Genomic DNA, 23,907 nt, shown 5'->3' with positions numbered 1-23,907 from the left:
CCTTACCGTACGTACCTTGAGAAAGCGTCGGCTTAATCTAGTTAGAACATGGCGGATTCCAATCTTGCACAATATCTTATGTAACGGGTTGAGCAAATACTCACTGGAGATCCTTAGTTATTTTAAAGAGGTCTGATCTGTAAATGTGTGAGGCTGTAAATACCAACGAGTAGATTGTCCGTATGTTTGTATTTCTCCCTGGTTTTATATAATATTATAATTTGTTGATCGTATATATCAATTTATACCAAAGAGAAATGAATTCTTTTGTTACAAACTTTTTTATTATATAATAGTTTAATAAAATCAATTTAACTTCGAGGAATGCATAATATTACGTATATTCTTGCGTAAGAACAACACTCGATTCTTTTTTTAGGTCATATTCAAAATAACCTGATAGCCATGACCGAGATAACTTAAAAAAAACTTGTGTATATAAAGTGACTTTCAAAAATTACGAATTATTTTTTATTTCAATGTAAGTAGTTGTTGTAAATCAGCAATGGTTGGAGTATGCCAAGATTTATGTAGTTTTTGAAGGTAATTAGCGCTGTAAAAAATATCTTTTTTCCCCTTTGCAAGGTGACCGACTTGTAAACCAATAATATTTAATCGCATAATTTTAACTTTTATTTAAATTTTTATTATTTTATTATACATTTATAACATCTAAAATGAGTTGTTTAATGTGCTAATTTAAATACTAAACGTATTTTATATACATTCACATAGTCGTTTATTTATTTTGGAGATGTGTTTGAGCTCATTCGCCTTAATATTTTCGAATTCTTCCTAGCTATTTTATAGCAATAAGTATTACCTAACGAACATTAAATAAAAAGAACAATGTGTATTTCATCATTCAATTATTACACTAACAACCAAACGGTGTTTAGCGTCTACTTTTAAATATATAAATATTTGTTTAAGGACACTCTGCCCTTCTTTAACACATATATATACAAAATGTATATAAATCTAATGAAAAATTCGTATCGAGAAAAGGAAGAACCAACTCAATGAAAAACAAGGCCATTTCCTATATGCCGTGTATTTGTGTTCTCGGTATTTAATTTTGCTTCAAGATCATCATAGAATACTTACAAAGCTCTTAAACTTCAAGGTCTTTAAAAAATTATTAAAATATTTATTTAGTGGGGTTAGGTTTGTAGCTAAATACCAATTGCTTAAACTTAATGTACGTTTTAAAGGACAATTCGCTTTCGAGTTATGTTTTTAATTATACAATGCAATAAAACTATTCTATGCAACTAATGAACGGATCCAAATGTCCTTGCAGACTTTCAAGCGTCCACGTTTAATTATTATCAGTCTTACCAATAAACAAACATAAATAAACACAGAAATTCTAATGTTCAAAGTGTGAAACAGTCGTTAAACATAAAGTACAGCTATTGTCATTCAGTCAATAATGATGTCGGTTTATTTAGTTATAATTAATATGTGTAAACAAATATTAGTAAAATACGTTCTTTAAAAAATTGTACATGTTACAAAGTAACTAGACAAAAGCTGTCCGTCTTTTTTCTCTGATAGACTGTCAGTATTAAATTTCTCTAAATTAATATACTAAGATTGTCATTAATACATCTTTTTATACCTGAAATGAACTTAGAAGCATTTATTACCTTTTTTATTTCATCTTAGGCTGCCTTAATATCTTCGGTTAAGACTATGAATTACGGATCGCCTCGTATAATAAAACATATAACTTCAATAATTGTTTTATAATACAAAAAGTCAATCTGTATTTATTTGCTTGTGTACTGTTTGACTCGTCTCTTTTTGACACGCTTAATTCAACACTAATTAAAGATAAATAAAATTCGTTTAAGTAATGTTATTTTAATATACAACCGTAAAAGCTAATTAATATAATATCACATATCATTCACCAAGTCACATTTGACTAATAATGTTCCACGTTTTACACCGTGTACTACCTAAGGCTGTTAATGTATTTCATTAGATTGAAAACCAATATAACTCCCATGATGTCTGTGTAACCGTTGTCGTGGTTCGTACTCGGTGTGGAGTTGCAAAGATTCTTTCGGCAGTAGCAATATCTGAAAGCAATAAAATATATCAACGTAATATTGACAATAATTATTATAATTACCCGTTATAGTTATAAAAATCATTGTTGACAGCGTGAAAAAATCATTTGACACTGAAATTTGTACATTGATAAACGTAGCGCTAAAAAATATTAAATTATACGCTATAATGTATCAATGAATAGGATTTTTAAGAATTAAGTTGCCTACTATCTTATAATAATGCATTAAAAGATATCTTTTCGCACGGTTTTTTAAATTTACGTAGTTATTTACGGGTCGGTAAACTCGTTTGACGTTATCTTTTATAATTGAAACTAAAATTTACCCACTTGAAATAAAATTTGAACTTTGCATTTAGAAAATATTGTTATTATTAAATGTTAAGACAAGATCAATTAATAACACAATTAAGTTTAAATAGGAGACAAAAAGTAGAGGTTTGATATATAAACAATCCCGAATACAGGTGTAAGCGGTATGTTTATCAGTTTACAGCATTTACCTGGGCGACGATCCACACGAAAGTGTTACGCAGTAATTAATAATACAAAGTGGATTGAGATGATGTAGCTACGGCGTCTTTATCAAACGATGGGATTGTAATACTGCCAATTATTTCAGGCAAATCAAACTTTTAACTATTAACTTTGGTACAAAAATGTTTAATACAATCTTGTAGTATTAGATAGCTATAACAAATCTCACCTGCTGGCCGTTACTCGCTCTCCTTTATCGTCAGCGCTGAAGCATCCTTCTTCGTAAGGCTCCAAAATTTCAGTTTTCGGTGTCCATTTCCCATTTTTGAAGTCTTGGTACTCATGTTTTTGTGGTGCACAGTCTCGCAATACTCCAGAAATTCTCACTGAAATACAAATTATATATAAGGATTATTAAAGATTTTTATTAAAAAATTAATTTACAGAACGAGTTCTTACTTTAAAGTGTTATTTAATAATTTATCTTTCATAAAGAATACTATGATAAAGTTAGGGTTTAATGATAAAAAAATTGTATAGCAATAATGATTAAGATTATTGATAATAACAATTATGACCACAGCAGGCTTTCTAAAAAAGTTAATGTACACCAAGTGCTTTCAGTGTAAACTAATAGATATTAATGATGTGATGATCCATTTACAAAAATTACTTTTCGACTAAGATCCAAGACAAGATAATACTCGTTTTTATACGATGTAGTTATTAACCTTTTTTACATGCAATTTTTATTATTTTTAATTCTATTGGTCGTAAAAAGTAATTTGATTGCATTGGTTTTATGTAAAAATAAATAACTAATAATTTCACGTCTTACCTCCATCTTGAATGTCTAGATGGAAGTCCTGCTTCATGCACATTGTGGAGAATGGGCAATCGACAATAAAAGAATCGGAGTAATCGAACTGTACACACAGAGTTTTCGCGGTGTTGTAATTCTCTCCCAGCGGTGGATTGATCAGGCATTTGTAGCACTGAAGAGACGACACACCTGAAAAGCGTAAAATAAACAATTTAAATTTAAATTTTTAATAAAAATACGTGATCAAAAAGGTAACAATTTTCGAAAAAGAAATTATGAAAGAATTATTTTGATTTAACCATTACGTAAGTTATATTCACCAGCTTCAGTTTAATCTTCTATTTAGTTCATCAATATTTACTTAAATTTAAAGAGGCAATATCGAAATTTTACGAAAACTCATCAATTTAGTAAGGCCGATTAATATTAATTTTTAATTATATAATAATTTTCACACTATTATTTCCTCTTCAATGCAATCGTTACAATTATGGAACAGTAACTTTTGAGCCGAGCGCTCTTAAAGCGTCGCTTCGCTGGCTAAATTGATTTTTGAAGTTAAGTAACATGGGATTAAGTACGCCGTTTTCATTTCCATTTATTCTAGAGGCGACGTAATCTGAGATCTGAACCTGATTCGCCACAAGCACATTTCATCGTTTCTAATAATTACATCGGTTTATAAATTGTCACAACCATTAAAATTATAATTTGCACAGGACTTTTACTATTGTTAAATCAATACAGCTGGCAATCACGAGGAACATATGGGTGTTTTCTTGTTTTTTATTTGTATCTATCTTTAAAATAATATCTGATTGCTGTTATTGTATAAAATAATACCAATTTAATTATTATTATACGTTTTTTCTTTAAAACGAATACAATTATAGATGGAACACGATTATTTATATATATAAAAGTTATAATGGTATTTTTATAACAATTGAATAATCTTTTGTTTTGTTACATTTGTTCATACCGTTTGCTCAGGCTACAGTGAAACATGACGCATATTCTTTGCTCCCACACACCTATGCCTCACTCTAGACGGTGAACGCCCGTTCGTGGAATCTTGTCCTGTTTGGCTCAAACTTGAATATGAATTTTATATCTTAACATAACGGATTTTTTGTTTACATAGCTATATAATGAACTGCATTATACTTTTTAATTACTTAGGTTCTGCTAATGTTGCCAAAATATATATTTTTATTTAAATACTGTAAGTGTTGTAAGTATAGGGCCTTTTATCACGCTTTATATCTAAAATTGTCTATGAAATTATTTTCGTTATTTCCGAAATGACCTGGTAAAAAAAAGTTAAATTTAACAACAACTTTCAAACCATTATTTATATTTGGCACCAAATTTAAACTTTCATTAAACAAAAAGGAACAATATTAGAAATAAAGGCAATTGTTGTAAAAAAACTTAAAATAATAATATGAATGTTAACCTAAAGTATTTAAATTATGTCAAAAATAATAATATTGAACAAAGACTTGAGTCAAATCAAGTTGGCCACAACCTACATTGGAATTGTAAGAAATGTTTTATTTAAGTATCTTTTATATGTGCATTACAACAAGTTTAGGGATAGGAGTTGATTATTATTACGAATTAGACCAAATGCACCAGCAAAACGTAAGTACTTTAGACATGAATCCTCTGTTTCTTCAGAATGATACAAACAACAAATCTTTAGATGAATTAGATTCTGATATGAATAACGTAGAAATGAATGAATTCACCTACACAATTAAAGAACCGGTAACAGAAAATGAAAAGTTCCTAGAAGATGAAAAAGAAACAAATAATTCAATGGATTTTGATTACAAGAAAATAGTTCAATCATATCAATTGAACCCGAATAATCTTTCCAAGTTTTCATTAAATATTTTTGATGAATACGAGTACATTTATGATGATGAGAGATACCAAACGTCTGGCGGTGATTACACATATATCGCTCCAGAGGAATTGCAATCCGGACGGAAACACAAGCAGAAAATACACAGAAAAGGAAAAAAAAGCAAATTAGGAAAAGTTAAATTAAATCTACTGGATTATTATAGCTTGGAGCCTGCCTCAGCTTATGTCAACGTAGACGATAATAGACTTGTCAGCGACGACGGTAATGTATGGTACGTTCCGCAAGATCTGCCCTGTTGGCAGTTGCCTTTATTATACGGTGAATTAGGACATAGAGAGAAATCTAACGTATTTTCTATTAACCGAGGGTATCTCAAAAATGTCGTACACCACAGAAAAAAACAGAAATTTTTTTCGGAAATTGTACACACTCCTGAAATGCAAATGTACAACAAATGGTGCGGAATAGAACCTTGCTATGGAGATCATACTCTTTGCCTTTTCCCAGATAAAACAATTTCTAACTTCTGCGAAAATGGATACACTGTCAAGACTCCGACATCATCAGAACAAGTAGCGTTAGTCAATACCGTAAATTCAATGCGAAATCGTATTGCTATTGGGGAATCAATAAGATATAGTCATTTACCACAAGCGGCTAACATGATGCAAGTTACCTACGATTATGACTTGGAAAAAATGGCCTACGCATGGCTTAGCCAATGCCTCCCCGGCCCGGCGCCTTGTTCAGCCCTCGATGGCAGTTTTGTTTCTCAACTTGAATGTAAAAAATATTCGCAGCAATGTTGCGTAGATTCTTCCAAATCAGTTATGAAATGGTAATTAATTTAATTTTCCAAAAAATTATGTTATTCTCTTAAAAAGTGCACACCTTACTATTTTCTCTTTGTTCTAGCACGCCATTGCCCGAATGCTTTATAATACCTATCGTCGGTTGCATACACACGTGGTACTGGAGTGCAGGGGAGCGCTTAAGTGAAAGTGATATTAAGTGTGGTCACATAGAAGCTTCAACTTTTAACACTGTTCAGTTAATTTGGGCAAACACACACAAAATTGGATGTGCTTTAGGCGTGAGCCAAAACGGCGATGTAAGAGTTGTGTGCAATTTTTCTCCAGGCGCTCGTTACTTTATTAAGCGAACATTTTACTGCGGACTTTTGCCTCATAGAGATATTTCAGAATATGTGGATACATCTGTAGATATTACGAATTTGACATTCTTATCTTCTTTAGGAATCAATATGGATGAAGTTTCGCCATTAAAAACCAATAACATTAGTAAAATATTTAACTTCAATAACCACCCAAGGAATGATAAAGGTTCATCAAAAAATTTACCTCATTGGGGCGTAGAATCTCTCAGTAGAACATATACAGAAGGATGGGCACCAGCTCTCTTAGGTAAAAGAATAAACGGAACAGTGGGAATGCTAGCCCGTTTAGTAACAAAATTTAAGTTTTACGAAGAGAGTCAAGCTAGGTGCGATACAGAAGAACCAATTTACGTAAAAGGTAAACCAGGTGCTTTATGTTTGGAGAATGGTAGGAGGTACCCAGCCCTATGCTACCACTTTGGCGATCCCACACCTGGATATAGGCTTGTGGCAATTTTAGCTCCAATAACCTTGTTTTCTTTGATTTTGTACGATTTATTTAGTGGTGCAGTGAGACAAACTATTCATTAAAATGTAATGTAATGAATATTTTGGCATCCGCATATAGTTTTGCATTGTAAATATCATATTAAATTATGATTATTTGTTTGGCGAAAAAAAATGTTTGGTGAATAGTAGGCTATGGAAATTATATCAAATACTGTAGTTATTTGCTCCTCTGTGTGGGTATCGTGTATCGAGTCAAATTGCGCAATTATTTATTACAATGCACGACTGTAGTACAGCGCTATTTGCACAGGTTATTTACGTGTAAGTGCCTTTTGTGCTTGAAGTTAAGGAGCGCATAATGGTGCACAGGATTATGCATTATAAAACATACAATTTATCTGCGGGCCGTATCATCGACCATGGTTTGATAGTTTTGCTTGTAGTAAAACTGTTAGTTATCTTTAAAACTGAGCCCTGTAACACTATCAGAATCTTTAATAATACCTCTAATTTCGAAAAAGATACATAAACAATATATACTTTTACAAAATTTAAACTTCATAACGGGTCATTGCTTAGGAGTAGTTGTGAGAAACTTCCAGCTTTTATGAAAAAAGTTCGGCATTCAGGGGCACATCTGCTGAAAACGTTGTTTGGCGGCAAAAATAATTATACGATATACGCAACTTTATTGTTCCTAAGTTCACTTTCCTAACTTGTGTAGGTGTTTGGTAGAAAATTTTCTGTAACAATTTATGATACTTCTCCGTTGGCCGGGAGCGCTTATTAATGGTAGAGGAGGGGGTAATTTTACGTTCAATATGTCCTCTGGAAGAAGAACTAAGATTAACCTATGTTTTTTTACTGCAACTAGAAAAATAAGTTCGCTTTTATTTATATTATGGGCAGTTTTTCTTGCATCCGGCTAACGGAAAAGAATCCATTACATTTGTTTAATATAAAAATATTCATACCTGAAACAAGGAGCGTGAGGAAACTGATTACCGAAATTACAGTGAATATATCAAAAGTCATTTTGCAGTTATATTTTTTCTTAACATGAATTTGAAAAGTATTTCTCTTCTTCGAACACTCCCAAACTTCTTGCCTTGTCCCCAAATCGGTTCAGTGTCCTCCAATTTGTAACTCGAAGACTCCTTGTGTCTATATCTGTGAACATTAACGAAATATTCTTTAATATTTTTATAGGAGTTTAATTTTAAAAAGTGACTTAAACGCCTATTAAAGTAGTAACTCCAAGTATTCTTTTTTGACTACATTCTAAAGTAAATGGTAAATGTTCTATTGATATAATATATTGTACTTTGGACCTTCGTAACGTGAATTGTAGGGTAATAAATCGCAATGCATTTTGGCACAATTTTGTAGTTTTCAAGGTCGCCTTGTAATCTAACAACGAAGTGTGTCAAACTGTTAAAAGATTCGTTTTATTTTATTAACGACTCATTACATGCCATCTAGGTAGACATACCGTGTTCGGTAGAAACAAAAATGTATTTTAAACTGATCGCTTTATTAATTGCCTTGACTTGCGATCTCCGGAATACAATGTAATATAATTTAAACTTTGTGCATTAATTAAACATTGCCACTGCTGACTAAGAAGTTTCCAGAGGATAGGCAGCAAAGTCCTTTGCGTATCATTATACCATACTATGATCGCAAAGCTTTGACGATTATGGCATATCCCCCATAGATATTTTTGGGAGAGGATTATGCCGTGCTGTGGGCATCTACGGGCTGAAACGTTGATTTTATTTTTTTAATGTTTTAATAGTTAACAACGATTATATATATTAATAAAATTTCTATTTCCTATACTGTGAGACTTTTAATGATGTAATTATACTATCATTGTAATAATTTATGGTACATTATTTTTTTTAAAATTACATACTATATACCACGCTTTTATTGATTGACGTCGAATGTTCATTAACTATTAACATTTATTTCAGTGTTCATTTGGTGTGTTATATGAAACAAAAGGGTATTTTTACAATTTTTACGCATTTTTTTTCTAATTCCTTAAGAACCTTTGCTTTTTCGAAAATGTGAAAAAAATTTTATTCTTTAAACCTTCATCGAACTTCAAACATATTTAGCGGTACATTTCTATTTATGTAGATTATCCGCTAATGTTATTTAAATTAAGTTTTTTATGTTTGTTTTTCAACATTATAAAACAGAAACGACATTTTTAAAGTTGTTTTTGGAATATAACTAACGTCATATATGCGAACAATCCAACAGATTTCATTCTTCAGTTTACGAAAATAAATATATATTCAGCAACTATGTACAGATAAAAGAGTGAGTCGCATTCCTCTTGCAATTTTTAACGTTTACATAACAGCAAACGATTACAAGAACGTAGAAGCTGCCGTCTGAGGGGACGAGCCTGTGTGCACTTTACTTATTCATTGTTTCGTGCAGAGGACACGAGAAATTTGCAAGGTTTTTACCCGTTCGTAGACATCAGACGCAATTGTCGTACTTCCTTGCTTTTGAAAACTCAAAACATACAAACTCAAGACATACAAACGAAAATTTTTATATTTTAATGCTTATTACTAATAAAATTAAAATGATGAATGTTACGTCACACTTATATTATGTGAATGTTTGATCCACGTGTATTCAATTTGACTGTTAGTTTGTTATATGCTTTAACATATTTTATATACAAAAAATATGGACATATAAGAAAAGTAATGCATTTTTCATTGGCATTGAATGCGGCTACAATAAATTGCCCTTATATTTTATTTGACAGGCAACTAAGATATAGCTCTTTCAGTCAAACTTTTGTAAGTGAAAGAGACAAACAATTCCAGTGGACGTCAAATATTGTAAAGTTGCGTTTTCATGCCTTTATTTTTTATAATATTGTGTACATTTCAAATATTTTTTGGGTTTTTATTTTTCGTCTCGATTAATCTAAAATACTGTACCAATATTTTTTTGGTAGATTTTCAGAAGTACTTTTCATCTTGGTTCAAAAAACACTGAGTCAGTAAAAATCAAGAGCAAGATTTTTCCGCACCATGCTAAAACCGATGTGTGTAAATAAATCCTTAGTTGTTTATTACTATATTAATGCCGTTCAGCGAATAGAGCACAATACATACAAACCCGTTCACAATTCGACACTAGTCATTGTGGTCTGTACACAAAGTTTAACAGATCGAATAGTTTTATAACATGCATTTTATGATTTCATTTAACTATACATCTATTTAATTATCAAGAAGTCTATAATTAAATTCGTACCAATTATATCGCATTTATATAATTACATAAAATAGTTATGTATGGTAATACATAATCTATTATATACGGAAAACGTGCTAAAATGTACCGATTATGAAGAAGTTACAAATCGATATTGTGTTGTGCGTGATTTTTGCATAAACTGTTTTCGTTCTGAAATATATGCTATTAACTAACAAAGTTAGAGATAACGATTTAACCTATACGTTAAGATGAATTACTATCGAACAGTTCGTACTACAAAAGATTTTACTTCCTCAACAAATTGACTCAAGGACTTTTTATGTCATATTGGATGGTAGCACCGCTGGTGTTTTTCCGGCAATTCTTTTCCCAGCGCTAACGTTTTCCGAAGTAGTCGTAATGTTATTAGTCTGGCAATGGCAATCGTCCAAATCTAGGTTCGGCCCTCTCGGGCGCTCTTGTGTCGGAAAATTAAGCGGATGTTATCAACGAGTCCCCTCATGGGGTCCTTCAGCCTAGTCACTCCATGAAGCGTCCGCCGATGCCATCTAAGAACTCGGTGGCCTTCTAATCCCTGTAATATGTGTGCCCAAGCCGCTACCTCAAAAGAGGTCTTAAGCTAGGCACTTTCTGCGCCCTACAGCCTCAAATATGCGGAATCTGCTAATGCCATTTGGATAGCAGTGAGAGTCGTCCAGTCAAATAAAATATAATGAATCTATCCTATGACCAACTCGCTTGTCTTATATACATTTAAAGTTCTATTACAAAATATTCTCTAATATATTAATGCAACCATATATTATAGAATGGTTTATCGTGTATTTGATTTATTTACTACATATTCCAATTCGTATAGATTAATTTATTATTCTTTATTTGACTGCAAAGGTTATCTTCGAACAATCAAGTCAATATACGTTACGTCATAGTCATGTCTAAATGTGTGGGTGGTACTTTGATTCGGACGGAATTATTTGTAGGTAATATTTCTGTTTGAAACTAATGGCCTCGTTGGAACACGGTCCGTATGTCATGACGGTACAAGTACCTTTAGAGTTGTCGCATGTTTTGTAGTATTAGGCAAGTATATTTATTTTATTTATACCAATGCTGGTACTATTAATTTTAAATATACTTAACAGCGATACACGTTTGAAAATGATTATAGAGTTGTAAACTGACACTAAAGTTGAATTCGTGTCAGTTTCGCTTTGGGGAATCTAGTTATGAAACTAATTCAATCAAGATTAGTATTTTTAAACATATCTCAACCTTTATACTTTTTAGTGTTTTTGTTTTGATGTTATTTTATATTATTCTTGATATGGGCACATGAAATGGATTATAATTGTCTGTAAATGACATTTTCGAAGAGTTTAAAAATAGTTACCAAACTCCAGTAAACAACTCTAATCAAATAGAGTTATCATCGCTTAATGTAAATAGTTTCACTCGTCATAAATGTTAATTATGCGTTGATACGGAGTATCAAGGTCAGGCAACTGCTTTCCTATTGTTATTTTCGTACATAAATTTTTTAAAGAAATTTTGTTCGTGAATGTTCCGTGATCGAAGCAATAACATTAAATCGTATTTTTAATAGTGTTATTTAAGACTTCATTTTAATTGAAATTAAGGCAAACTAACGGACGCTAAGATAAACAGATATATTACTCGCGTTGAAACAAGGCAAGGCTGTCTCAGGCCGCTGAGCATTTACTTACGCACTCTCTAAGTGCTGATAAACATTCATCGAAGTGAGACGAGGCGTTAGACATTATCAGCCTTGCGTTTGTGCATTTTTCGCAGGTTTACAGATACGTTTCGTAACGGCCGCCTCAAGGTTTCCGGGGCCTTTTTTATTATAACCTAATTTCCAACTTTTAAGGCTATTTTCTGTTTGAATAAACGAAATTGTACTAAATAATTGATAGAAAAGAAGATTAAGTTTTATATAAGCAAATTGTTGCTTTTTTCAGTTATTATTATTCCAAAAATTATACGTATAATTTGATATAGTACAACACGATAAATCGAAATTATTTAGACGCCACAATTTTTATGTGATTTTCTGTTTTGTTGTTTAAATGTCGGCGTTGTAACATCTTTGAATTACATGTTATTACTTGACTTTCATGCAAAGCAAGAAATTTAGGAATTAAAAGCGTTTTCAGTTTTTTATAAACTTTTTATGTGTTTTATTTAGAGGAAGTTATTTATTTCTTATCATAACCCAAATAAATTTTATTATGATAAAAATAATTATTACTCCATAGCAGGTATTGAAACAGGTTTCTCACGTTTTACGAATTCCGGGCTCAGTTTATTTCCTGTATTTTAACGTTATTTTGAAATTACAATTAAGTTATACATCAATAATAAAGTTTAACGGAAATATACATGTTTATGTATCACTATTTTGTTAAATCATTGTGCCCAAGGTTAAAAATAAACTCATCGTTCTATAAAAAGTATAGATGTAAAATTTAATATGATCAAGTTACGAGTTATATCGTATAAACATGACCATTAGTAATTGTCTCTGTTTTAATTTTATAATGTAATCATGCAAAATGCAATCTAAAACTTTTTTTCTCTTCATTTACTTACAAATTTTTTTCTTCATCAAAACTTAGCCACTTTCTTAATTTATATTACCCTATGCGATGTATAAATTCTCAGAGACATATCACACGTGTTACGCATACTAACACACAGACGTACACACACATTCAATGGCCAGTAGGTTGAGTTTTATTGTTTATACAGACGTGCGATGAGTCATAAACTCTACATACATATCACTTACATTTTAAAGATGCATACATATAAATATCTACACAGCACATATTATTTGTGTTTACCAGGAAGAAATTATAGAACGTGAAAAATGCAAACTAACGAAATTCGCACAGAGCAAGCATTGTGTATTGAGCGACAATTTCTAAATAAAACAAAACCCGTATTTTATTTATTTGCGTGTTTAGTAATTTACATTCGTATATGTCCTCAGAATTTTATTAATATAACTGGTTTTTGCTTATGTTTAATATTATTTGATTTCCTCAGTTAATATACATATTAAACTATTTCAACCGCTTACATTTATATTCAAAGAGAGTCAAAATTATTATGTGATATCTTTTTCTACGTAACCCGTTATATCATTCTACCATATCTTGCTCTTTGTATTTATATTAGAATTAATTTTAGTTTTCATTTAAATATTACGTTCTAAAATAAAATCTAAAATTCAACCATATTCTCAACTGTTTCATTTAAAGTAGAGAGTGGAAAGTAAATTTTACAGCGCAGTTATGTCAACTATATAACATATGTTAGAACGAGTCATTCTGCAACTGACAAACCGCAATGCTCTGCCTACATTTGCTTACTCCTCTGTTATTACAAATATACTGTAAGCTGTTTCAAGTTTTTAATACAAAGTCTACATAATCCTCGTGTATTTATATGGAAGCAACTGGTTATTTCATTAACATGCGAGTGCTAACAATTTGCGTATTGAATTATACTTGCTTAATATTTATAAAATTAATCACGGATGGTCGCGGCTAAATTACGTAAAGCGAAACGCGAGTTGCGTGAATTAATTAGTTTTCTAGGGCGCGAACTGTTACGCCTTCATTGTTGAGATTATAATATTCTTCTGTCAGTTATTAGGTCATTAGCGAGGAGGAATAAAGTATTAAACATAAAGTGCCATGGTATTAGTCTATTTTGATACGAATGTCGTTATTATGCGATACTATTTTTATGATGAAATACTGAAAAGTAATAATAAGTCTAAAAAATTCTCATATATTTTTGTTGCCAAATAGTACAAGTGTTGCACACCCTGAATGGGCTATATAAATGTAATAATATTTGTGAAATTGAGGAGTATACGATCATTCTTCCTGCCTCTTAGTTGTATAAAGAAGCAACAACGAGGACATAGTTTACACTCACTGTGTATCACATATTCAACATAGTTCAATGAAAATAAAAAATATATCGACAGTCGATCTCTTGTATTTTGATTCCGCCGCATCGGACTTTATCGCGTAAGCATTTTCGCTTGATTAGTAACGCAAATCATCGAGTAATGAGCAACCCTGCCAGTGATGAAACGAACATTACGCGTTTAGTTATCCAACACACGATACTTTCGTTACAATTACTGCACAACTTGTTAAATTTACATAAATATAGCGTTTTTAATGGGTAACCCACTCAAATATTTTTTTAAAATGATTTATCGTTTAAATTAGGTTAAATTATAATATTCTAACACAATTACAGACGACTTGTCATTCATGGTTGATAATAAAAGTTAATAATTCTTCTATTCTCGTTGGACGGTGACAGAGCGTTGAGTCATCTTTACCTTTAAATCACATAGCAATGACGAAAACTGTGTTATGCTAATACATACTTTGTAGCAATATTAGTTTATTGATTACTTAACATAGACTAATAACTTCAATGAATTTGGCAACATCGATTAATAATTCTTTTTGTCGAAATTTCCTGTACATTGGAATCGGACATTCGCGCTTTATTAGTTTCATAATGAAATACAAGTTTACTCATAAAATAAGTTGAAAATATATTGTTGTGATATTTTTTGTAAAAAATGTATATTTGTAGTGGAACATTTAAATTACAAGAAAAGATCACCAGATTAGACGGGTAGATTTAATAATAAATTACGTCTGTGAAGTACAATTTCATATACGCATTTTCATTACTTAAACGAAATGTTTAAGTAATGAAAATGATGAGTAATAGCCCAGCGATAGAGGACTGAGATTTGCAATAGTAGGTCGCGGGTTTGATTCCCGGAAATCAAATTTATAAAATTCACACTTTGTGCATTAATTATGTATGATTGCCACTGCTCAAAAACAAGTTTCCAGCGGATGGGCAGCAGCGTCCTCTACATACCAAAATACGATCCCCAACCTTGCTGCCAAGCGTCACGATTATGGTATATGCCATGCAGTAACCGTCTATGGGCTAAAATGACAAAGGTTCCAAGAATATCGTGATAACATCCTGATAAGCTTGGCCACAGTATAATATATACCCGTGTGCGTACCCGTCTGCTGTTTTTATAAGCCAAAAAGCAATATATTTACGTAGTACGAAACGAAATTTTACGAAATTTTTAAATTAATGGTACATAACAACCTAATTACAACATAACCGCCATAAAATATATCGACTACAATATGTAATCTCTGCGAAATTTGCAACTCATTGCATATTGAGTCAAAATGGGGACAACTATGTTATCTATAATCTGACACCTATTTTAAAGTAACTGAAATAATGCCAATTATATCAGAAATTCTGGTGCAAAATTATATTTTAAAAGCTATTGGAAAAATATCTATAAAAACTCTTTCATAAGCATTGATAGTAATGGTAATACGTAGCAATTACTTGTATTTTCGTTATAAATTATAATCAAACTAAATATTTTTAATGAATAACTTTCAAAATAATCCCATGGTACACTCCAATTTTCATGCACTAGCTGTTGCTGTGCACTGTCTATCAGAGCTTATACTCTAAATATTTTTGTATAATTTCATTTTATTTTACGATATTGAAATTAAATCTAATAAAAACCTAATCCAGGCAATATGAAACAGTAGCTCAGTCTAGTTATATAATGTAACAGAAAAAAAATGAATACTAAAATAATAATAAAAAACAATACATAAAATAAATCAGAGTTGCTTCTAATTGTTTTTTATTCTTTATATATATAATCATTAGAATAGCAGTCATTTTTTCCTATTATATTCTCTAATACCTAATTTTAAAGCTTTCTGAAAATACATCTCATTGAATGCTACATTTAATATAAATCTTACAATTTCTTACAAAAATTCCGTAAGACATGATTTTTAAAAAATCTACAGGATAAATATGAACAACATAAATATTTTTTCTTGGTATTAACTTTAAATGTCTTTCCATTTTTGTTAAATGTAATTGTTAGTAGTCCTCACTGCAAGTGCATTAAGTGTTTTATGTTTATCTTCGCATGGACCAAATATTAATGCAGTGTTTAATATGTGTGCAATTTTTTAACTATGGATTTAATGTTTTTTCCTTAAAACAGTTCCAAAATATAACCTCTATACAGTGTTTCTTTAAAAAAAATACTTATTTTACATGAATTTTAAAGAAGTTTATGCAAATTTTAATAGTGGCATATTAACTTGTAAATAATAAATATGATTTTTATCAACCAGAACCATTTTTTTAAGTAATAGTTACCTGCACGAACTCGGTGTTAAGGTTCAAGCTACTCACGCAATCCAATATTACACATTTACAATTGGCATCCAATCTCACAATGACAATACGCTTAGATTGGCGTGATATCGTATTATTCGCGAACGAGGGCGACTGCGCGTGGACCAGCGCGAGGGCGAAAGCACACTGCGCCCAGACGCGCCGCGCCAAGGCCTTGTAATACTACGTAACTGATGTGTACTTGACCGATGTCTCATACTCCCGCTAAACGCTCGAACCTTGCGCTCTTAATAGTACCAGGTTTTGACATTAATTATTCACTACATACGGTATAGTTCTTCATTGAAATGAAAGAACATCACGAAACAAGCGGCGCTTTATGTCGCGAAAAAAAAGTAAAACGGACATCAATTTCCATGTTACATGTTGAAAAAATTATCAAAGTGTAGTAGATTTAAAACACATCGCCGTTCTTATGCAAGAACACATATATGTATATAAATTAATCTTTTTCATATTTTGACATTAATTATAATAGATATATTGTGTTTTTAGGATATAGTCGAGAATATGTTTGTTACGGAAGTCGCTGAAAGCAGGCCGCTTTCAACAAGTCTTATTTATATTAATGCATGGGGGAGTGCTATGTCCTCTCTGATGATGATACCTATTACCTGTTCTATAGTGCCGATAATAAAAAGTCACGATCACACCGTACCTTCTGTTTATCATAAGCCTTACACAGGCTCTTGAATATTGTCGTCATCACGTTACGTTGCTCCCCATCAAGTGTATTGAAATTTACTAATTCATTTTGAAACCTCTTAAGATTTCGAAGCCGCTTTTTAGAACCTGTCTTATTATAATAATAAAATAAATAAAGTCAATGACACTTCCCGTATTTTATAAATCCGTTAGTTTGTAACACGCGATGTATATAAATTTCTGATTCCTTACAACTGTTTGCCGAAAAGTTATTGTAAAATGTAAATCAATACGATGATACATTCCTTTGATTTGATGTACTGTTAAGTTAAAATTATTTTTCCTCCTGCGTCCATTACTGTGGTATTTTATAGTATTGAAGTGTTGGTATTAAAACAGCGAAATAAATACTTGGTGAATGTACTGCACAGCTAGCTTAAGTAAACAATTTCAAGACTCTAAATTAAACACAGTTATTACTAAAAACGTTTCCTAAACGACACATAATGTTGCAGCGGGCACTCGTTCCTGCTGCAGACGGCGCCGCGTCGACGGTTCGCGATCGGTAGACCTTACTTCACGAGAACCGGTATGCATGAAATAAAAACGAATGACAAAATCACTGCAGCGCGCGCTACACCCGATATATAGGCCACCTTGCTCTTTACAATACCGGCAGATACTATTTATAACGTGTTACATACGCATACAGAGGGACTTCGATCATTTTATTGTTACAGAAGCTGGTATAAGCAGATTCTTATTAAAGAAAATTTATTTTCCAGTGACTTTATAATGTTATTACAAGGATAGGCAAGTTCATTGTACCATTTTATTTGTAATATGTATGGTACTATTATTTTTTCTTCAACGTTTTCTCGTAACTGTCGTGGCCAATTATATCAGTACTAGTTAGATTATTTATCCAGGCCTTTAGGTTTTCGCAAAATAATAAAGCCGTGCACGATAGTGTTGCATGCTTTTGTCACTGCTTGAGTCTAACAAGTAGCTGACCGCCTTCTTGTCCATTTACCATCTACATTGCTTAATATCTTCTGTTTGTAAGAAACTTCTCATGTTCCAACTTTTCTCAGAAAAGAAATCTCTTATCCCTGATGATATGGAATTAGTTTCACAATTAATAACCCAGTTAGGTTACTTGCATGCCGCTCGATTCTAAGCGTTTAGGACCACTCAGTGAGGTTCTGTAGGGTATTAGAGGTAATTCCTGCGGACACGAAGCTATGCCTCCTAACTGTCACAAGTTGGTACATCACTGCCGTATTAATAAAGACCAATATAATAGCCTGCAGCATTTTAAAACCAATTCCCTCAATATGTAAATGTTGAATCGAATCATAACATTTATTTAAAGTTTTAATACGTGTTTCCGCAATGACTCAATACCTTGAACAACACGTAATCGTGTATAATAGTCATTAGAGGAAACGTTTATATTTTTTTTTTAATGAAACATTACCGAAGTTTAATATATGCCTTTTATTTTTTGATTTTTAACCAAAAAAAATGTTTTTTTTTAATCCGTTTAAGCTATATATTTTTATAAAGGGAGCCTGATTTCCACCCTTCTTTGCAAAATAAAGAGTCTAACATGCTATTCGTATTTTAGACTTGGTTATCCAATACATGAGTTTAGTTGACTACAGATTTTAAATTTAAAATTTTTGGACTTATCTCTGTTGATAAAAATATAGTCTCTATTTTCCGAAGGGTGTCTGATATTACAATAATTTGAAAATATTTCATTCTGTCGTAGTCAAAAAAACAATAAATATGTAATTAAAACGTAAAATCGTAATAAATAGAGTGATCTTTCTGAAATCAAAGGGAGCAACTTATATATTGATTGATATTTAATATCGATAGCTCACAAAAATCGATTTTCTATTTCGCACATTACAAGACTATTATAATATCGAGATTATATGTTACTTAAGATAAGTTTTAGATTATTACATCCTAACAACATGCTTTTTTAGGTTTTGGTTGACTTCAAACAGGAACAGGTATTTTAATTTTATTATTTTTATATTAGTATTATTGTATGTACGTTACGTTACGGTAAAAAGTGTTGTATTGAAGTATTATTCATCTGATTTTTTCATATTTTCGCTATGATAACCTTCCTCGTGCCGTAACGAAGAATTGAAAAAAATAAGAAAAACTGTTTTGGGGTTTTCCCCTTAGCAGCACATTTGCAATCATTCACAATCATTTTTACGCTACAATTCCCATTTCATCCAACAATGATATTTTTTTATTACATATCAGTTTACTTTTTTCTTTTTTATTGCGTGTTTTGCCTTAGTACTTAAATGGAGCGATAGGTGCAGCAGTATGTATTAAGCCATGCGTATACTATTACCTACATTATATATAATCATAGCTTAACCTAAATAGTAGTCTATTTACACACACAACTAATCAAAAAGAAAACTTACTTATGCAATGTAATATGTACATGAGTCAGGCTATTTACCACACTTTGTGAAGAATTAATGTTTATTCTATGTCTTAATGTCGTCCAGGGTTCTTTTCATTTTTTTTTTCTTCCATGGTTTCCTGTTTAAATATCTTATAAATGAAGTCTTCGTCGTTTCAACTCATAGAAGCCCACTGCAAAGCATAGGCCTTCTCCAAATATATATATGGACGTATATATGATCGCCAGGTTTGACAGGATTGGAGACCGCAGTGTGGTATTATCTTACGCAGCGGACGCTGCTGCCTATCCTCTGGAAACTTGTTTGTAAACAGAGGCTATCCTAAATAAACAATGCGCAAAATGTGAAATACATAAGCTTGTATTCCGGAAATCTAACCGAAGAGAATCCTCTACCACTAGGCTATCACTGCTCCGGTAGATGTAGTGTATGTTATTTCATCAAATTAGAAATTAAAATTCTGCGAATATTAGGCAAATTATTCAACAAAAGATTGGAATAGAGAGTGAGAATGTTCATGAAAAATGTAATGCAATGTATGTAAAATATAAATGTTTGCTAGTCGGTGTACATGTGCGCGCAAAGACGCGCACTCAAAACATCATTATGTGCAATGCTATCATGCGCTAATCCATTGCCACGGCCGCACTTGACCGTGGTAATCTATAAATTGAGTACGGGAGCCGCTGTTATGTATTTTGTTGAAATCATGATCATGCAATTCTCTTAAATGTTTTAAGCAAGACATTGTATATAATTATAAGCGGAAGCAATAGACATATTGCCTCCGCTTATAATTATACAAGTCACATTACTTCTTAATTCATCTAAAAGATAAGGAAACAATTTTAGTAGTAGGACGTCGTCATTTACCCTTTGATTTCCAGTAAGACTGGTCGGAAGTGGCCTGCTTCTAGCATCTTCCAACAGCCGTTGTTATTTTTTTTTTAATCTGGTCATTTTGGGGGTGGACTTGTTATGCTATGCTTGCCGGTCTATACGCTCCACTTCAGAATGTTAAGGACCTAAAATAAAAAGAAAACTATAGTTTCCCCATAAAAATAACATATTCCGTAAATTGACAACGTTCAATCAAAATCAAGTCGCCTATTGTGAATTTCATCTGCTAGTTTGTGCCTAAACTTAGTTAGACTTCTTCAGTCGAGTTAGTATTGTTGGCAACGTTACATTTGGCCTCGTTAGAGTCTTATGCTGTCATTAAAATAATAAGCGATAAATTCAGGCAAAACGTCTAAATCTTTATATGACATTTTTCTTCGTAAAGTATGTAAATTTGTTACGAAATGAGTTCGAGGGACAATGTTGTAAATGAATCTGTTGTGAAAGGACGCAAATGCGACATTGTAAAGGGCTGTATTTTTTATGTTGCTACATAACTCAACACTTATGGGTGATGTCTCGCTTTTTCGACTGTTCTAGAATGGTCAAAAGAAAAGCTGTATCGACATAATAATTAAACGCCAATCAACCAATCTATCTAGCCATCAATGACAATAAAATTAAACGAAACAAGTGAGATATTGATAAGTTGCTTAAGTGAAGAATTTCTGATTGGATCTGGATTGCTGTTTAAGCTTCAATTTGTTGCATATTTTGATACGTTTCTTTTCTTGTAGAAATTGAAGAATGGTACGGCGCGAGATTTCCTAGGAACAGCCCCGAAGAAGTTCTTTTTAGGTCGGTTTTTTTTGATTTGGTTTGGTTTGAGCTTTGGTTGTTGGGTCTATGGTCTAGCCATCCTACGTTATGTGAGGCCAGAACTATTCTATTTACATTGTTTGTAAATGTGTTATTCGGTTTTATGTTACTCCAGGACTCACGTCAGAGATTGTTGTAGATCGACCGGTTCACGACGACTTGAATGCGTTATCCATTATTGAATAATCATCATATTAGTCGATAGACGCCCCCAAGAATCGCCACGATGATCGGACTTTCGCTGTCCGCATCCAGCTACTTCTAACGCCCGGAGTCACTGGTCATGAGGTAGCATGTGGGGTTACGCCGAGTTTACCGGCAATACCGGCAGAGTAAAATTTTATAATTAAAAAATTTCTATCAAAAGTTAGATATCGCAATCGCGCTGTTTATAATCAGCGTTGTAGCATAGACGTAATTAAATTTTAGTAGCTCTGCGCGGTCGTCCGTATATAATTTTATATTGTTCCCAATAGAGCGGTGTTGTTATTTAATCTTGATAAGCATTCGTTACTTAGATGGCGCATGTTGTATAATCGTGAAAGTAAACAATGATTGTAATTCATCGGGCCGGTGGAACATCGACAGGCTGCGCATGTCTTGCATTTTTAGCGACGACGCAACTGCATTGTCGTCCGATTTGGCGGAAAGCACGCACTAAACTTGGATGCGCATGGGCAATGAGTGACAAATGATTAACTTTTTATTCTATGAGCTAGTAAATGTATATCTTACTAACACGCTCAGCAGCAAACATTAAATTATGAACGTTGGAACGTTTTTTTATAACTGAAGATATCGCTTATCATCAATGACATGCGCTACTGTATAGACCAGTTATGACATAAGAGATTCCAAAATTTCTCACGCAAACATTAACCATTGTCTTGGGGTTTGATGAGTAGAATACAAATGTTAAACCCGCGACTTGAGTTATGGCTTGTAATACAGGTACCGATTTAAAACACTGAATAAAATTATTGGACACATTGTTCCTATAACCAATGTATCACAAATATATGATTCTAGAAAGATAAGGCGTATATTAATGCAATAGCGTAATTTAAATTTTAAAATTGTTTTTTTAAAGATATACTTTATTGTATTTCTATCATAACAGCCAGTACTGATTGATGAATGTCACTTATCATTTGACTTTTTTATACTTTTCATCGTCTTTGGTGAACAGGGGAATTGTATATGATTATTCACACATACATGGATACAATTCCGTTAGTTACTAAGGAATGCTTATATGTGTTTGTCTATTCATTATTATTGTATCTCTTTTGTGTATGTATACTTACATAAGTTACTGTAAATATTGTGTTCAATAGGTATATTATAATTAATATTAATAATAAAAAATATAACGAGGATTATTTTCACTATCTTTCACGTTAAGATTTATTCTCTTTTTTATTTTTTTAATGTAATAATATTCAGCATTATTAACTGTTACATATTGCGGGTAATGTTGATAGTTGAACAAAAATGTTTTAAAACATTTCCTGGGTTCAAAATGTTATAAATTAATTAAATTTTTGACGGCTGTTAATATTCTGTATATAATAAGACGTGAACAATATGATTATAATACAACTACGTTTTTTATGGTAACAAATTTGAATATATGCTTCCAGTACAATTGTGGTTATAAAGCTTTCACATTTTCTGATGAAATGCTTTAGTTAGATGATTATGTGACAAATGCATTATTCTCAGAGACCTGAAACAATTTAGTAATTTTCTTTTGACACTGTTTCGATTAGATGCCCCGTTTTAAAAATTTGTTTCGTTACAGCTGACGGATATCGTGAACGCAATGTCACCTCGTGGCGAGCTGCCCCTCGAGCTGGCGCTGCGAGGGCGAAGCGCCTCTATAGCGGCGACCTTACTGCAGCATTGCGCCGATCCTGACGCTCGAGGTCCACGCGGCCGGACGCTGTTGCACCGAGCTGTGGATTCCAGGGACGCATTCTCGGCAAAGTTCCTCGTTGATAATGGAGCTGACACTGGATTAACCACCAAGTACGTGCTATAGTATTCGAATATAAAGAATCTTTTTTTTCGATACGTAGAATTTTCGGGATATTCTCCTTTTTCGCTGCAAGCACTGAAAGTCAATAATCATTTTTAATATATTAATTAAACTATTAAATTATACTTCATAAAAATTTGAGTTGTCATTTTCTATTCTCACATTCATTACACTTATTTTTCTAAAGTTCAATAAAAATTTACGCAAAAACTTTACAATTTCTTATCATATAATTTTGCATCATAAATATTTTATTTTATTTTTTATAATAGGTTTTATAAAATAAAGTAAACTGCCTTTCTTGTCAAAAATGTTAGTTATTTTTAATAAGGCATCTCTTAATCTGTTACTTCAATAAAACTTGTGTGTGGTGTCTAACAAATTAATTATCTCCTGAATAATAATACGATATACGACCATTGCAACCCATTTGCCTCCGCAAAAGGTCACCACAATGATCGGGTTTGTGCTGCCGCATCCAGCGATTTCCTGTGGCCTATGTTGTCGGTCCACCGAGTAGGGGAACTAAAGAACCTTTCGGCCTTAGCGGTCTGCCT

General features: G+C 32.1%; 3 protein-coding genes across 3 annotated transcripts in view; 2 read left to right on the top strand and 1 right to left on the bottom strand.

Moving 5' to 3' along the window:
- Positions 1–23,907, top strand: part of LOC137924078 (rabankyrin-5) — a 64,074-nt gene that overhangs the window by 23,203 nt on the left and 16,964 nt on the right. Inside the window, exon 6 of the mRNA XM_068767398.1 lies at positions 23,114–23,340. Coding sequence (XP_068623499.1) covers positions 23,114–23,340 — 227 coding nt within the window. The remainder of the gene's footprint in view (positions 1–23,113; positions 23,341–23,907) is intronic.
- Positions 1,854–16,584, bottom strand: LOC137924079 (uncharacterized). Its single transcript, XM_068767399.1, has 5 exons — positions 16,442–16,584; positions 7,861–8,056; positions 3,399–3,572; positions 2,790–2,946; positions 1,854–2,090 (listed from the first exon to the last, which is right to left on the bottom strand). The coding sequence occupies exons 2-5, from the start codon at positions 7,919–7,921 to the stop codon at positions 1,964–1,966; spliced, it is 519 nt and encodes a 172-aa protein (XP_068623500.1). The 5' UTR covers positions 7,922–8,056; positions 16,442–16,584; the 3' UTR covers positions 1,854–1,963.
- LOC137924317 (uncharacterized) lies at positions 5,185–6,967 on the top strand. Its single transcript, XM_068767708.1, has 2 exons — positions 5,185–6,097; positions 6,175–6,967. The coding sequence occupies exons 1-2, from the start codon at positions 5,208–5,210 to the stop codon at positions 6,965–6,967; spliced, it is 1,683 nt and encodes a 560-aa protein (XP_068623809.1). The 5' UTR covers positions 5,185–5,207.

Source organism: Battus philenor, unplaced genomic scaffold (genome assembly GCF_028537555.1).
Source record: "Battus philenor isolate CCGP_79_NKW_IND1 unplaced genomic scaffold, ilBatPhil1.0.hap1 SCAF_23, whole genome shotgun sequence".
In the NCBI taxonomy this organism is placed as follows: domain Eukaryota; kingdom Metazoa; phylum Arthropoda; class Insecta; order Lepidoptera; family Papilionidae; genus Battus; species Battus philenor.
This window is presented reverse-complemented; position numbering and strand designations above follow the sequence as displayed.